The 13,760-nt window shown below is 47.0% G+C and overlaps 1 protein-coding gene across 1 annotated transcript in view; it reads left to right on the forward strand.

Moving 5' to 3' along the window:
• Positions 1-5,070: 5,070 nt before the first annotated feature.
• STOX1 (storkhead box 1) overlaps positions 5,071-13,760 on the forward strand; it is a 50,495-nt gene continuing 41,805 nt past the window's right edge. Inside the window, exon 1 of the mRNA XM_074339529.2 lies at positions 5,071-5,496. Within this exon, the coding sequence (XP_074195630.2) occupies positions 5,151-5,496 (346 nt within the window). The 5' untranslated portion in view covers positions 5,071-5,150. The remainder of the gene's footprint in view (positions 5,497-13,760) is intronic.

The raw sequence follows: 13,760 nt of genomic DNA on the forward strand, positions 1-13,760 counted from the left end.
TAGAATAAAGGTAATAGTTCTGTTTAAAAAAGAACAGCATTAAATGTCCTTCTTTTGCCTCCACCTCCTTTTTTCTGCCCTTTGAGTCAAAACAGTCACTTAGCAAAACCTCACGTTTTTCTTTGAGAAATAGAAACAGTCTCCAGACGTTTTTTTCCCCCCCTGGTAAAGGGAAGAAAGGTGCTGTGGAAGTAAAATGGTCGTAATAAAGAGAATCCAGACAGGAAATATTTTCTAAATCAGCCTTAAGTTGAAGGCTTGATTTTCTGAGTTAAGGGGCAGAAACTTCATCCTGATGATTTTTTTTTTTTTTTAATTGGGGAAGGGGAACAGGACTTTATTGGGGGAACAGTGTGTACTTCCAGGACTTTTTTTTTTCCAAGTCAAGTTATCCTTTCAATCTTAGTTGTGGAGGGTGCTGTTCAGCTTCAAGTTGTTGTCCTTTCAGTCTTAGTTGTGGAGGGCGCAGCTCAGCTCCAGGTCCAGTTGCGGTTTTCTAGTTGCAGAGGGCACAGCCCACCATCCCCTGCGGGAGTCGAACAGTCAACCTTGTGGTTGAGAGGACGCGCTCCAACCAACAGCCATCCAGGAGCTCAGTGGCAGCGCAGCTCAAGGTGCTGTGTTCAATCTTAGTTGCAGGGAGCGCTGCCCACCATCCCTTGTGGGACTCGAGGAATTGAACTGGCAACCTTGTGGTTGAGAGCCCACTGGCCTCTGTGGGAATCGAACTGGCAGCCTTCGGAGTTAGGAGCACGAAGCTCCAACCGCCTGAGTCACTGGGCCGGCCCCATTCCTGCTGAATTTTGATGTGGAAAAATTTTTGAGGTGGCTAAGCCAAACATCACCCTCCATATAACATGTGTGTTGTACACAAACTCCAGATAAGTCACTGAAATGCAGATGCCTGGATGTGTGATCCCTGGGTGTGCCTGTTCCTTGAGGCTTTGCCCTAAGCATTTGACAGTTGAACAACCAGTCTTCCTGTGATTCACCCTCAAACCAGAAATGTTTTTATGTATAGTAACACCAGGCTAGTGAGAAAGCAGCAAGAGAGTGGTTATCCTGGATCAAGCACAAGTTAAATTAGATTTAATTTAGGTGGAATGAATCCCTGGCCCAGACACTGGGCTATATGCTGGGTCACAGAGATGAATCAGACAGGAGCCTGGCCCTCAAGGAATCTCAAGTTACTTGATGAGACAGGTAACTAACTATTATAGCCCTTAACACATGTGTTACAAAAGGGTTAACAAGTACTCCAAGAACAGATGAAATCTTCCTGGACGTGTCATGGGTGTGATGAGTTGGGCTTTGTAGGATGCCACCTGGTAGAAAGGGGGAAAAAGGCCTTGTAGGCAGAGGGAACAGTGTGAGCAAAGATGTGGGAACATCTGCTTGGGAAGGTATACTTTGGGGTTGCTGGAGCACAAGATCCTTGGTGTGGATGGAGGAGGGCAAGGATGGAAATGGAGATGAGGCTAGAAAGACAGGCTGGAGTCAGGGTGTGAGGAGCATTGAATGCTCTACTTAGAACAGACACCAGGTATAAGTGAGCAACAAATGATCCAGTGTACATTTTATAGCAATTATAATGTAGCGACTATAAATTAATTCCCTTTTAGGTCCAGTTTTCTAAACCAAATAAAATCAAACTCCAAGTTCCATTTGTAAGAGTTGGCCAAAGAATGAATCTTGGCCACGTTTTGGGGAGTCTACTCCTTGGAGCTGTCATAAAAACTTGGGGGTTTACACGGTATGCAGGAGATGGGGGACGGTCTTTTCCTGGGGTGCTCATTATAGTTACATTGGCACCTGCTGCCGCACAGTCCTGCTGTCAAGGGCTGCTCCTCCCCCTCCATTTACTACTGAGCTCCAAGCTCTTTGTTGGCTCAGAGTGGACCCTGTGATGGTCCTGCCTATATTGGCTCAGAGACCCTTTCACTATCCTTCTAAAGGCTGACCCCTTGGGGTCTAGTCTCCACAAGTATCCTTCCATATGGGCTACTCTTGGCAAAGGTATTTCCCAGTAGTGCTGCTCCCTCACTTCAATTAAAGGCACTTCCATTCCCTCCTCTCTAAGACAAGCCGTCTTAATCTTCCTGTGTGGTCCTGAAGCCCAAAAACCCTTTGCAGATCTGTGTCCTGTCCCATGAAAGAGCACTATATTTTTTAACTCAATAATTGGATGAGCTAAATAAATCTAATACATTTATTTAGGCAGCGTGACTTTGGAGACTTGGCCTTTCCTAAGGTGGGATTTATCAGGGCAGGAATGTCAGGCCTGGTAAGGTGGGCAAGAGAAGGATCATCTGGAAATAGGAAAGGAGACAAGTGATGTAAATTGTTAGCAATTATTTACTCCAGAGGGAATAAATTGGACAGTTGTTAAAATTTATATTTGTTGGGGTGGCCGGTTAGCTCAGTTGGTTAGAGCCTGGTGCTAATAACACCAAAGTTGCCGGTTCGATCCCCGCATGGGCCAAGTGAGCAGCGCCCTCCTTGAAAAACAAAAAAAGAAAAACTTCTATTTGTCAAAATGATCAGGGATGATCTCTCTCTCTGTGTCTCTCTCTGTCTCTCTGTCTTTCTCTCTTAGGGAGGGCGCAGCTCACAGTGGCCCATGTGGGGATTCAGTCCCGGCAACCTTGGTGCTCCCAGTGCCACGCTCTAACCAGCTGAGCTAACTGGCCACCCCCAGAAGTAATCTCTTATTGTCCTGATATACATTTCTCAAAGTATTTTTTAGCAAGTATTTTCATATGGTAATTAATACACAGTGGAAAATAAGCTTCCCTTTTACACTGTCTTCCGTTCCTCTCTCTAGAAGTAACTATTGTTATCACTAGCTTCTAAAGTACCCTTCTAGAGATTTCCCAGCTACACATGAGACTATATGTGCCCTCATTTTTCTTTTTTAACACAAGTAGTTGGTGTAGCATGCTAGGCTTATTATTCTATTTACTTTTCTTTTTAATTAAAAATATATCTAGGATATTGTCTTCTATCAGTACTTAAAGTTCTGTCAATCTTGTTAATGACTGCACAGCACGCCATTTGGATTTGTTTATAGTGTTAGAATTACTTTGTCTTTTCTCAGGCATAGAGTCCACTGAAACGTAAAATTTTTAAAAATCCCTCTATCTTGAGATATTTTAGTTTCGTTTTTAGTTTGACTACTCTGTGCCTCTTTAAGTGCAGAATAGTACCGTGGGAGATAATAATAATTTACCTTAATAATATCACCTCTTTCAGGGGGTTAATTTTGAGGATAAAAGTAGACCACACATGTAAAACCCTTAGTACAGTACTAGGCACAGAGTGAGCTGAGAGTAAACAGGAATCATTATCATCCTTACGATTGTGGAAAGGACACTGTGAGGGCTGCTAGATCTATGGGGAACGCAGCAAAGGCATTCTTTTTTTTTTTTTTTTTTAAGGAGGACACAGCTCACAGTGGCCCATGCGGGGATCGAACTGGCAACCTTGGTGTTATTAGCACCACGCTCTAACCAACTGAGAAACCGGCCACCCCACCAAAGGCATTCTTGATCCCACAAGATGAGTGCCATGACAAAACGCAGAAGTGGAGCTTTGCCTCCCTGTGGAGATTATACAGACAGAGGAGTTTAATTCATTTGGGCTTTCTGCTGTATTTATCCATTCATCCATCTGTGTCATAATTCAGATGTGAGAGGGTTGTCTCCAGCTTGCACACTTATTTGAACTGAAAATGGTGTCAGACTTGTCATAGGGAACCCTGCCTTGGCGGTTGTGTGACTCCATTTCTTCCTATCTCTGTAACTGGGAAAACACTCTTCATTCAACCTAGCTGGTGTTCTCATCTTAAAAAATATAGATGCTAACAGTAGTTAGTACAGGGTTGTGAAACTAATGCCGCAGTATACAGTGCTCAATAAATGTTAGCTATTGTTATTTCATAGCATCAGCTATCACTTAGTGTGTTCGTGTCTTACTAGGGGCAGGGTATAGATTATCTCAGATTATCATAGTTGTTATTGATGATGGATGAGGTGAGGGAGTGGGAAGTCCAGAATGACCCCCAGGTCTTGCCAAGCACCTTGGCAAGTTCCCTCTTACACTACCAATTTCTAGGAGTAGTAGTAAGGCCCATCTCCTTTCCACCATTCCTCCCTCCTTGAGAAGTCCTCAGCTGCAATATCCCAATCAGGGTTCTGTCCTCTCTGTCACTCAGTATCTGAACTGTCTGTTCCTCAGCGCTGAGGCACTGGCTACAGTGCTGTGTCACATCACAAGCACCTGTCCCTTCACTCCTGTGGCAAGTTGGTGTCTCGATCTTTTCCGATTCACAGATCCAACCGAGGGCTGAATCCTATGGATTTCATCAGGGCGCCTTCCCAATAAGGTTGGCACCTCTGGAATGAATACTTTATGTCTCTTACCACTTAAGTGTCCCAGGGGCAGGACCAGATCCTAGGACCTCAGAAAGCCATGTATGAAAGATCCTTAGAATAGCGTCCCAGCTCCTCATTTTACAGACGGTAAATTTAGGCTGAGAGAGACGGGAAGTAAATTTCGTAAACAGATTAGGAGCAGACCGAGACTCAAATCTGGGACTCCCGGCCCAAGAGACGTCCATGATACCCTTAGGCTGTCCCTAGTGGCCTCTCTCACTGGGACCTACCACAAAGCAGGAGGTCGGCGCCCACCCTGGTCCTCCCGGCTTTGGGGACCCCTGGCCGTGACGCTGGCGCCGCGGCAGGAGGCGGCTCGGCTCTCCGGGGGCTGCGGGGGCACTCCTGCGGGGGGACGTGGAAAAGCCCCAGTGCGGGCCCATCGGGGCAAGGGGAGATCCGGGCTGCCAGGGAGCTGAGAAATGAAGGGAATCGCCTGGGGCGGGGCGGGGCGGAGAGGGCACAGCCGGGGCTGGGGTATGGAGAGTAACCTGTAACTCAGCGCTAGGAAACCCCTATTGGACGCCTCGCGGCTGAGAGCAGCGGCCAGCCCCAGGCCGCGCTTCCCGCCCCACCCCCTGCCCTGCCGACCACAGCCGACCCCGCCCCCTCAAGTCCCGTTCCCCCGGCAGCCGGCGCGGCGCGCAGTAAGCCGATCCCTCCGGTCGGGCGTGCGGCGCCCCTGCCGCCAGTGCTGTGTGGCTGCGGCGCCCGCCGATGCGCTCGGCTGCGGGTCCCGGCCGCCTGCACAGCATGGCCCGGCCCGTGCAGCTGGCGCCGGGCTCGCTGGCGCTGGTGCTAAGCAGGCTGGAGGCGCCAGGAGCGGCGAGAGGCACGGAGGAGCCCGGCGGGCGCGCAGTGTTCCGCGCCTTCCGCCGCGCCAACGCGCGCTGCTTCTGGAACTCGCGGCTGGCGCGCGCCGCCTCGCGGCTGGCCTTCCAGGGATGGCTGCGGCGCGGGGTGCTGCTGGTGCACGCACCTCCCGCCAGCCTGCAGGTGCTGCGCGACGCCTGGTGTCGCCGGGCGCTCCGCCCGCCCCGCGGCTTCCGCATCAGGGCGGTGGGTGAGTGCGGGGCCCGGAGGGGAGGGGCGTCCCGCGTCAGCTGCGGGGATCGAGCCCTGATCATCGGGGCGCGTGCAATCACCGGCTCAACTCTGAGGGAGCGGGAACTGGGAGGATTGAGGGGATGAGGGGTTGGGAGGGCGGGCTGGGTGGCTCGAGGAGAGCTGTCCACCCGACATTCCCTCCTGCTGGCACACGGACGCCCCGGCCTTGCAGCTGCCCTGGGCCAACTCCAGGATACTCCCATTCCTCAACTCTTTATCCTGTGGAGCGCATAGGTTCCTGGCCGAAAGAACTTTCTAATTAGAAAAGTGGTGCTTCGGTGAGAAAGGTGCAGAGGGAGCGCAGCCAGGAGACCTCTGTCTCTGCCCCATGGGAGCGCTTAGGAGGGGGTGCACCAGGGGTTGGCCAGAGTCTACCGATCCTGAATTGGCTGTTGCTTTTTTTTTTTTTTTTCAGACTTGAAGCAGACAAAAGTCTGTGGTTTTCATGTCCCGCTGTTCTGGGTGGTGTGGTGGTCTTGGATCAGGGCCCAGCGGAAGGTTTGGGGTCGTTAACTGTTGGGGAAAAAGAAATGACAAATGGCGGGCGCTCTGGACACATCCCATCAACTAAACAGAATTCCTCCTTTCCAACGTTTTCAGAGATCCCGTTTGTTTGAAGATAGACAGCAGCTTTTTGCTTGCGTCAAATAGCTTCTCATTTGAGAAGCTAAATCACAGCACCGCTGAGTGAGAGGTCTCTGGCACCGGCCACTAAACTCAGGCGGGCTATCAGCTCCCTGTAACAGCCTGATTCTGCCTGCATTTATGTAGTGTGGTGACGATTTGATGGTGTGCTGTTGACAAGTCACCAGTTGTTTCAGCTCTGAATTTTGACTCCTACCCTCTCTGTCTCAGTCCATAAATCCCTCCCCCCACCCCTTCTCCTCTTCCTCCTCGGAGCAGCAAATAAAAAACATTTGTTTTAGTCCTCAGGGGGAAGGGAGCAGGGGAGCAAGAGGAGCTTCATGTTGTGTGTCATCTGCTCAGAGATGATGTCTCCACATCCCAGGCCAGTGAGGTTAAACCTTGGCTTCTCACCTCCGTGCATTCCCATTCTGTCTGGAACCCCCGCCACCTCTATTTTCTTCTCTTTAGAGAGAGAGAGAGAGAGAGAGAGAGAGAGAGAGAGAGAGAGAGAAAGAGAAAAACTCATTTGCAAAGCCACATAAACACTTTTCATCTCCTTTTACTTGCTGGAGTGAGTGAAGAAAATAGGTTTTTGGCTCTGGAAGCCAAAATTCTCACAGGGGAAGGGGTCTTTCAGACAGGCTGGATGAAAAACTCTTTTCAGTTCTGTGTCCTGGGTTTTTCTGGTTTGAATTAGCAGTTGCATTCTCTGGTTCCCCCACCCCCTTTCAAAGGTTGAGCATACAGTATATTGCAGACAGGGTGGATGGAGTTGGGGTCTAGATCTGAGGGTGAAATAGAGAGGGCTTGTGCTAAGTCAGAGGAAGCCATGATGCCACTACCTGGGGTCCAGCCAGCAGTGGTGAATGCTGGTTCCTGGGTTGGCCCTGTTTGCTGCCATCCGAAAGATGGTGAACACGTCACCAGATGTTCCAATTCTCCACCCACTAGGTAAAGCAGTCCGCCTCACTGTGCAACTCAAGATGCAGAGGACACTGTAGTCTACGGCGTGTGCAGATCTTTATGCTAGGTCATCACCCCTGACTTGGGTCTCTTGGCAGAAATGATTTTGAGCTTTTTAACAGAGCCCTGATAAGAATTTTTACATTTAGGTGGAATTTGTACAAAACCATTTATTAGGATATTTTGAGGAGCAAAATGGGGAGAGATCTTATTTGATGCCAGTCAGTGGATGCACATGAGGAGGGGGGCTAATTACTAGTCTAACTTGGAGTCCTTGGGTCAGGTCAAGTGAGAGGAGGCACCAAGGCAGCTCTTTGGCCGTCTCAGAGCCCCAGAAGGTGGTAAAGGCGGGAGGAGCTGCTTTCCCCCAAAGGAATTGGAAGTTTCAGTGTGCTTGCTTTCCGGAATCTGGCAGCATCGGTTTCCAGAAGCTGAAATGGGCATCCAGGGAGGCAAGGGAAGAACAGCTGTGCACTATTGCAGGTACTCGCTCCGTTCTGCATTCTTGCAGTTACTTTGTGGGAATGAGCAAAATGCTAGAAAAAGACACAGAGGATTGATACGATCAGACCTATGTGGTTTCTTCGCTGTTTTTTGTTGTTGTTGTTGTTTGTTTGTTTTTAAAGCTCACTTACCAAAAGTATTTGGGCATAGGGAATATTGCCAGCCAGCTTGGACAGAATGCTGGGAGGGAAAGAGGGATGACCTTGAGCTTTATAAACCCACTGTGTTCCCATGGGTCCTTCTCCAGGGCTTCTGGACCTGGGGCTCATGGGGCCTCATGAGACGTGGGGATGAAGTGCCCTGGCCAGGCAGACCTGAGCCCCAGGTGCTGACCTGAACTTAAGGCCAGCAAGCAGGAGTTTGTTTTCTCCATGCTTTGTGCCCTTTTCTTTCTCTCTTCACTTTCTCTACCTCAGCTTCCCCCTGGTGAAGAAAGCAATTTCCATGCTGAGAGCATTTCCCTATAAAGAGGGACATATGATGTTTAGCATGATAACCAGGAGTTAACTCTTGTTTTGTGCTCCAGTCCTGAGTATTTTCTTTTTAAATTAGTAAATGACATTAACAGATGAAAGGGGTGAGCTCTGGAAGCTAGAGGGAGACCTCTGTTTACCTAGCTGAGCCACTGCAGGTGGTAGGGGTGGAGAACACCAGTATTTGTTTGGGAGAATCAGCTGTTACTGTGGAATCACACCTACTGGGAAGGTGGAAGATTAATGATGGCTTCCTGGGGTAAGGGAGGGAAGGCCACTTGGCCAAACAAATTGTTCCCTTCTCCTGAAATTTATAGCTGAAGTGTCCTTACTCTTTCACTGCCAGCATGGCCTTCCATCTTTTCTCATTGCATAAGATGTCTGTAGTTCTTTTTAAATATTTGCTTCGTTCACTCAGTCATATGCCAGGTACTATTCTAGGTGTGTTTGTGTTTTAATGCATCATTCAGAGTTGCATGTGCTCAAGGAGAAAATGGAGTCAACTTGTTTCCTCCATATTCAGTTCGAGAGGGATAACCAGGTGGGAGGCTATGTTCTGGAAACTGCTGGTTCACAGTCTTCTCCCATGGTGACATGAGGGGGTGGTGCACTGTAGTTTCTGCCTCTGATTTAGTTGGGCAAGTGTTCCCTGGTGTGTGCTTTGAGGAGTGGGTACTGCGGATCAGGCTGGTGAAGGGGAGGTAGTGCAAAAATCTTCCCACCTCTCCTCATGTCCCTCTTACCTGCTCCCTGAAACATCTCAGCAAAGAGATATCAAGGCAAAATTGCGGTGCCATAGAAGTGCCACAGAAGAGAAGAGGCCAGTCACTCATTTATGCTAGGTATAAATGAATTCAGAATCTAGGGTACCACTGCCTACTGAGTTGGGCAAACATCTGAAATGTTGTTCTGACTTACGCTGTGATTTAGGGAATGGCGTAGGGGAGTGTGTAGAGATGGTGAGGGGAGGGAGTGTTCCAAGTCCTATTCTGCCTTGTGTCTGAGGTCCTGCCCTGAAAGGGCAGTAGGGCATCTTGTAGGTTTTAGTAGCCAATGGAGTTTTGAAGGTGAAATTTACATTTAGTGAAACACACAAATCATAAGTGTAGCATTTAGTGTATTTTTCAAATATATACATGTGTGTAACCCAAATTCCCAACAGGATTTACCGTTACCCCAGAAAGTCCCCTCTTGCCCCTTCCCCGTGAGCTCTGCCCCCACCTTCAGAAGTAACCATTCTTCTCATTTTTTTAACCATAAATTAATTTTGCCTGTTCAAGAACTTAATGTAAATGGAATCATTAGTATGTACTCTTGTGTGTGAGGATTCTTTCACTCAGCACGATGTTCCTGAGTTTCATCTCTCTTGTCTTACAAGTTTGTTCCTTTTTATTGCTGAGTGGAATTTCATTTTATGAATATACTACAGTTTACCCATTTTCCCTTAGACACCAGGGATGTTTCCAGTTTATGGCTATTATGAATAAAGCTTTTAAGAATATTTATGTACAGGGTTTTTAATGCTTCTTTCTCTCTTGGGTCATTACCCAGGAGAGGAATTGTTGACTCATTGAGTTGCTTACGTTTAGTTTTATGGAAACTTTTCTCAAAGTGGTTGTGCCATTTTACATTCCTACCAACAAAGTGAGACAGTTCTGGTTGCTACACATCTTTGCCAACATTGGATGTTGTCAGTCTTTCTTATTTTAGTTATTCTGGTGGTATCTATTAATAGTAGTATCTTGTAGTTTTAATTTGCATTCCACTAATGACTAATGATATTGAACACTTCTTTAAAGGTTTTTTTGGGGAAGGGGAACAGGACTTTATTGGGGAACAGTGTGTACTTCCAGGACTTTTTTCCAAGTCAAGTTGTTGTCCTTTCAATCTTAGTTGTGGAGGGCGCAGTTCAGCTCCAGGTCCAGTTGCCGTTGTTAGTTGCAGGGGGCACAGCCCACTATCCTTTGGTGGGAGTTGAACTGGCAACTTTGTGGTGGAGAGGACGTGCTCCAACCAACTGAGCCCTCCGGGAGCTCAGTGGCAGCTCAGCTCAAGGTGCTGTGTTCTTAGTTGCAGAGGGCGCAGCCCACCATCCCTTGAAGGAGTTGAGGAGTCCAACGGACAACCTTGTGGTTGAGAGCCCACTGACCCATGTGGGAATCAAACCGACAGCCTTCGGAGTTAGGAGCACAGAATTCCAACCGCCTGAGCCACCGGGCCAGTCCCTTGAACACTTTTTCATGTGCTTATCAGTTTGCATTGTGAAGTGTCTGTCCAAACTTTCGCTTTTTTTTTTAATTGGATGGTCTCTTTATTATCACTTATTTGTTTCATTGTTGAATTGTAGGAGTTCTTTACATATCCTATATATCAGTTATTTATTAGAGATATGCTTTGTGACTACAGTCTAGCCTGTGGCTTTGCCTATTCAGTTTTTTAGTGGCATCTTTTTGAGAGAAGTTTTAAATTATGGTTAAGTCTAATTTATCAATTTTTCTCCTTTATTGATTATATTTTTTGCTCACTCTATAAAAAAAATTGTGCCTAACCCTGTGATTTTCTCCTGTGTTTTCTAGAAGTTTCATAGTTTTACATTTAGGTCTATGATCCATTTTGAGTTAATTTTTGTGAATGGTATGAGGCATAGGTTGAGGTTCTTTTTTATTCACGTGGGTGTCCAGTTGTTCAAGCACAATGTGTTGAAAAGACTAGTCTTTCTCATTTTCACGTTTGTTGAAAATCATTTGACTATATGTGAGGGTCTATTTCCATTGATCTTGAATCTGTCCTTTCACCAATACCATGATGTCTTATTGTACTTTCTACCAAGACTTGAAATTAGATGTTGTGAGTCTTCCAACTTTGGTTCTTCCTCAGAGTTTGTAACCACTCCAAACTGTGTCCATAGATTCTTTAAGTCAGTAAGACTGGGTTTCTACCAAAGTTTTAGCCTCTTGGCCTGGCTTCTATAGGTCCTGTCTTTAGGTGAAGAGCTGTAAAAAATGGGAAATTTATCTAATGCCATTTCCTTCTATGAGGACCTCCCCTCCCATTTCTACCTGTTTTTTTCCTTTTCTTTTTGGTTGCTTTTCAGTACCTCCAGGTAAAGGTTTTATATTTTGTCCAAAGTTATAGTTATTAATTTGCAAGAGGTTTGGTCTAATAGGATCTGGTTCACCATTACTGGAAGCAAAACCCCATGAATGAATATTTTGAATTCCTATCTTTTCTCCTCTTCTAAAATGCCATTCTATTGATGAGAAATGTCCAGCCAAAGGGAAACTAATGGTCATGACGAGATCATTTAGACAGTCACCCTAAACAAATGCCTCTTCCATCTCTTCCTTCTCCCAGACAGATCGTGGTATCTCCTCTGCCTTTTCTAGCTTGATTATCCCTTTTGTTCTGTTAGGGCGTAAGCTGGAATAATTCTGCCCATTTTGTAGACAGGAAACAGAATGAAGGCTGTGTTGTGTCTGGTGTTGCTTGGATTTCTTGCCTTCGTCTCTGTTCACCACCAGTCCTCCCAAGGTTCCTGTAAAGGCCCTGGTATTTTTCACCAGCCAGTGCCCCGGCACTCACACTCCCCTAGAGGCTATCAGATTCCCACCAGGCCTTTGGTCTACTTCAAGGCCCAGAAAATGGCAGAAACAGCTGCTCGACCATGCCCCTGCTCTAACCTCTCTCCTTCCCACCCAGGATCTTTCCAGCTATGTTTTTCTGGCTTTGTTCTGCCAGCTGTTGCCTTTTACCTTATTCTGTGCAGGGGCAGATGAAGGGTTCAGTCTGAAAGAGCCAAAGGGCTCACAACAGGGTGTCTTACAGACATATTGTTGTTATCAAGCTGGATGATCTGTATGTAGCATCTGGGTAGTTGATGAGTGTCCCTGGCTCCATACTTTGACATGACAACTGTGGGTAAGAGACGACACCTGGTTGCTGCCATGTAGTATTGAGGTCCAGTGGGATGGAAAGAGCCATTAACCTGAAAATCAGCTTGGATTCCATTGCCCTCTCCCTCATGCCCCAAGCCAGTAGGTCACCAAGTTCCACAAGGCTTAACTTCTCAGGGTTTCTCCAACCCGTCCCTTTCTCTCCATTTCCACTGCAAGACCTTTGTCCACCCAAGATCTCACTATTTCCTGAGGGAATTGTGGCTCCAGCTTCCTCCCCTTTTGTGGTGCTGCCTCCTGTGTGGCCCTGTACACTCGGTTCATTCTCCTCCATCCTGCAGGCAGACGGACTCAACATATATAATTCTGCTCTTTGTCTGCTCCCCTTAGCTTTTCAGGAAAAGTCCAGGGCCTTTAACATGCACTTCAGGGCTCTCGAATCCAACCCCAGCTTAAGCCTCCGCTTTTTCCTCACCTCCCGAAAGGTGCCTTCCTTTCTGTATCAGTTGGGGTTCAATCAGAGAAATACTCAGGACATTACAAGGAATTGGCTCTGTGTGCGTGATGGAGGGGGCTGGCAAGGCAAGTGTGAAATCTGCTATCATGAAGGGCAGGCTGGAAATCTCAGGCACAAGCCAAAGCTGCTATGCATATGTGGGATTTCTTCAGTTCTGTTCGGAAGGCCTTTCAATTGCTTGAAACCTAGATTATGTAGGAGAATCTCCCTTACTTAAAGTCTAGTGATTATAGACTTCAATCATGTCTATAAAATAGCTTCACAGCAATGCCTGGGTTAGTGTTTGATTGAAAAACACTGTAGCTTATCCAGGCTAACATGTAAGACTGACCATCACTCTCTCCTTCGGCCAGACTTGGGTGCTGGGTGCTGTCCTTTGAACAAGCTGGGCTCTCACATAGGCTGTGTTTGCATGCTGTCCCCTCTTGGGTGCCTCAGATGGGTGTTCTTTGGTTTCCCCCATGCTCGCCATTAGTAGAGTCTCCCATCACTGGTATACTTACATGCCTGTTGCTCTTCAAGGTAAAGCAAATTACTGAGTCATCCTTGAGTTTTAGACACTTTCATTCTTACCTCTGCTCCTGACTGAGAGGTCAGTGTCCCAGCAAGTTTGTTGGTCAGCTCCAGGCTGTTTATTTTTAAACACGGTCGTTTTCCTTCTCTAATTGTACCATGCACTGAGCCTTTTAAATATCCTTGTGAAGCTCACGTGCATTACTACTGAAGAACACCAACGCAAAATTGTTTTTAGTTGCAGACAGTAAAACTGAGACTTGAAGAGTCACTAAAAGCTGTAGTTTAAAGTTTCCAGACATCCAGAACCACTCTGGTTAGTGGAGAAAACTCAGGTTTAAATTCCTGCCCTACCACTTATGAGCTATGTGACCTTGAGCTGGTTACTTCACCCCTCTCAGCTCTGTTGTCTTCATGGTGCAAAGGAGCATAGCTGCTCTACAGGTTGTTGTGAAGATAAGGGATCTGAGAACACTCAGCCTATGCCTTGTCCAGGGTCCAAGTCAGGATAGTAAAAAACGCCTGGCATCTCAAGTATGGAGGGAATAGAAAGTGTGTCTCTGGATCTTGTGCTTTAGATAGTCCATCTCCACTGGGACTTGTGCTAACTGTTGTTAGCCTGGCACATGTTTACTGTGTTTCCCTGAAAATAAGACCTAGCCAGACAATCAGCTCTAATGCATCTTTTGGAGCAAACATTAATATAATACCCCGTTTTATTTTGCTATAA

The sequence above is a fragment of the Rhinolophus sinicus genome, chromosome 15 (genome assembly GCF_057876585.1).
Source record: "Rhinolophus sinicus isolate RSI-liver-muscle chromosome 15, RSI-T2T, whole genome shotgun sequence".
Lineage (NCBI taxonomy): Eukaryota > Metazoa > Chordata > Mammalia > Chiroptera > Rhinolophidae > Rhinolophus > Rhinolophus sinicus.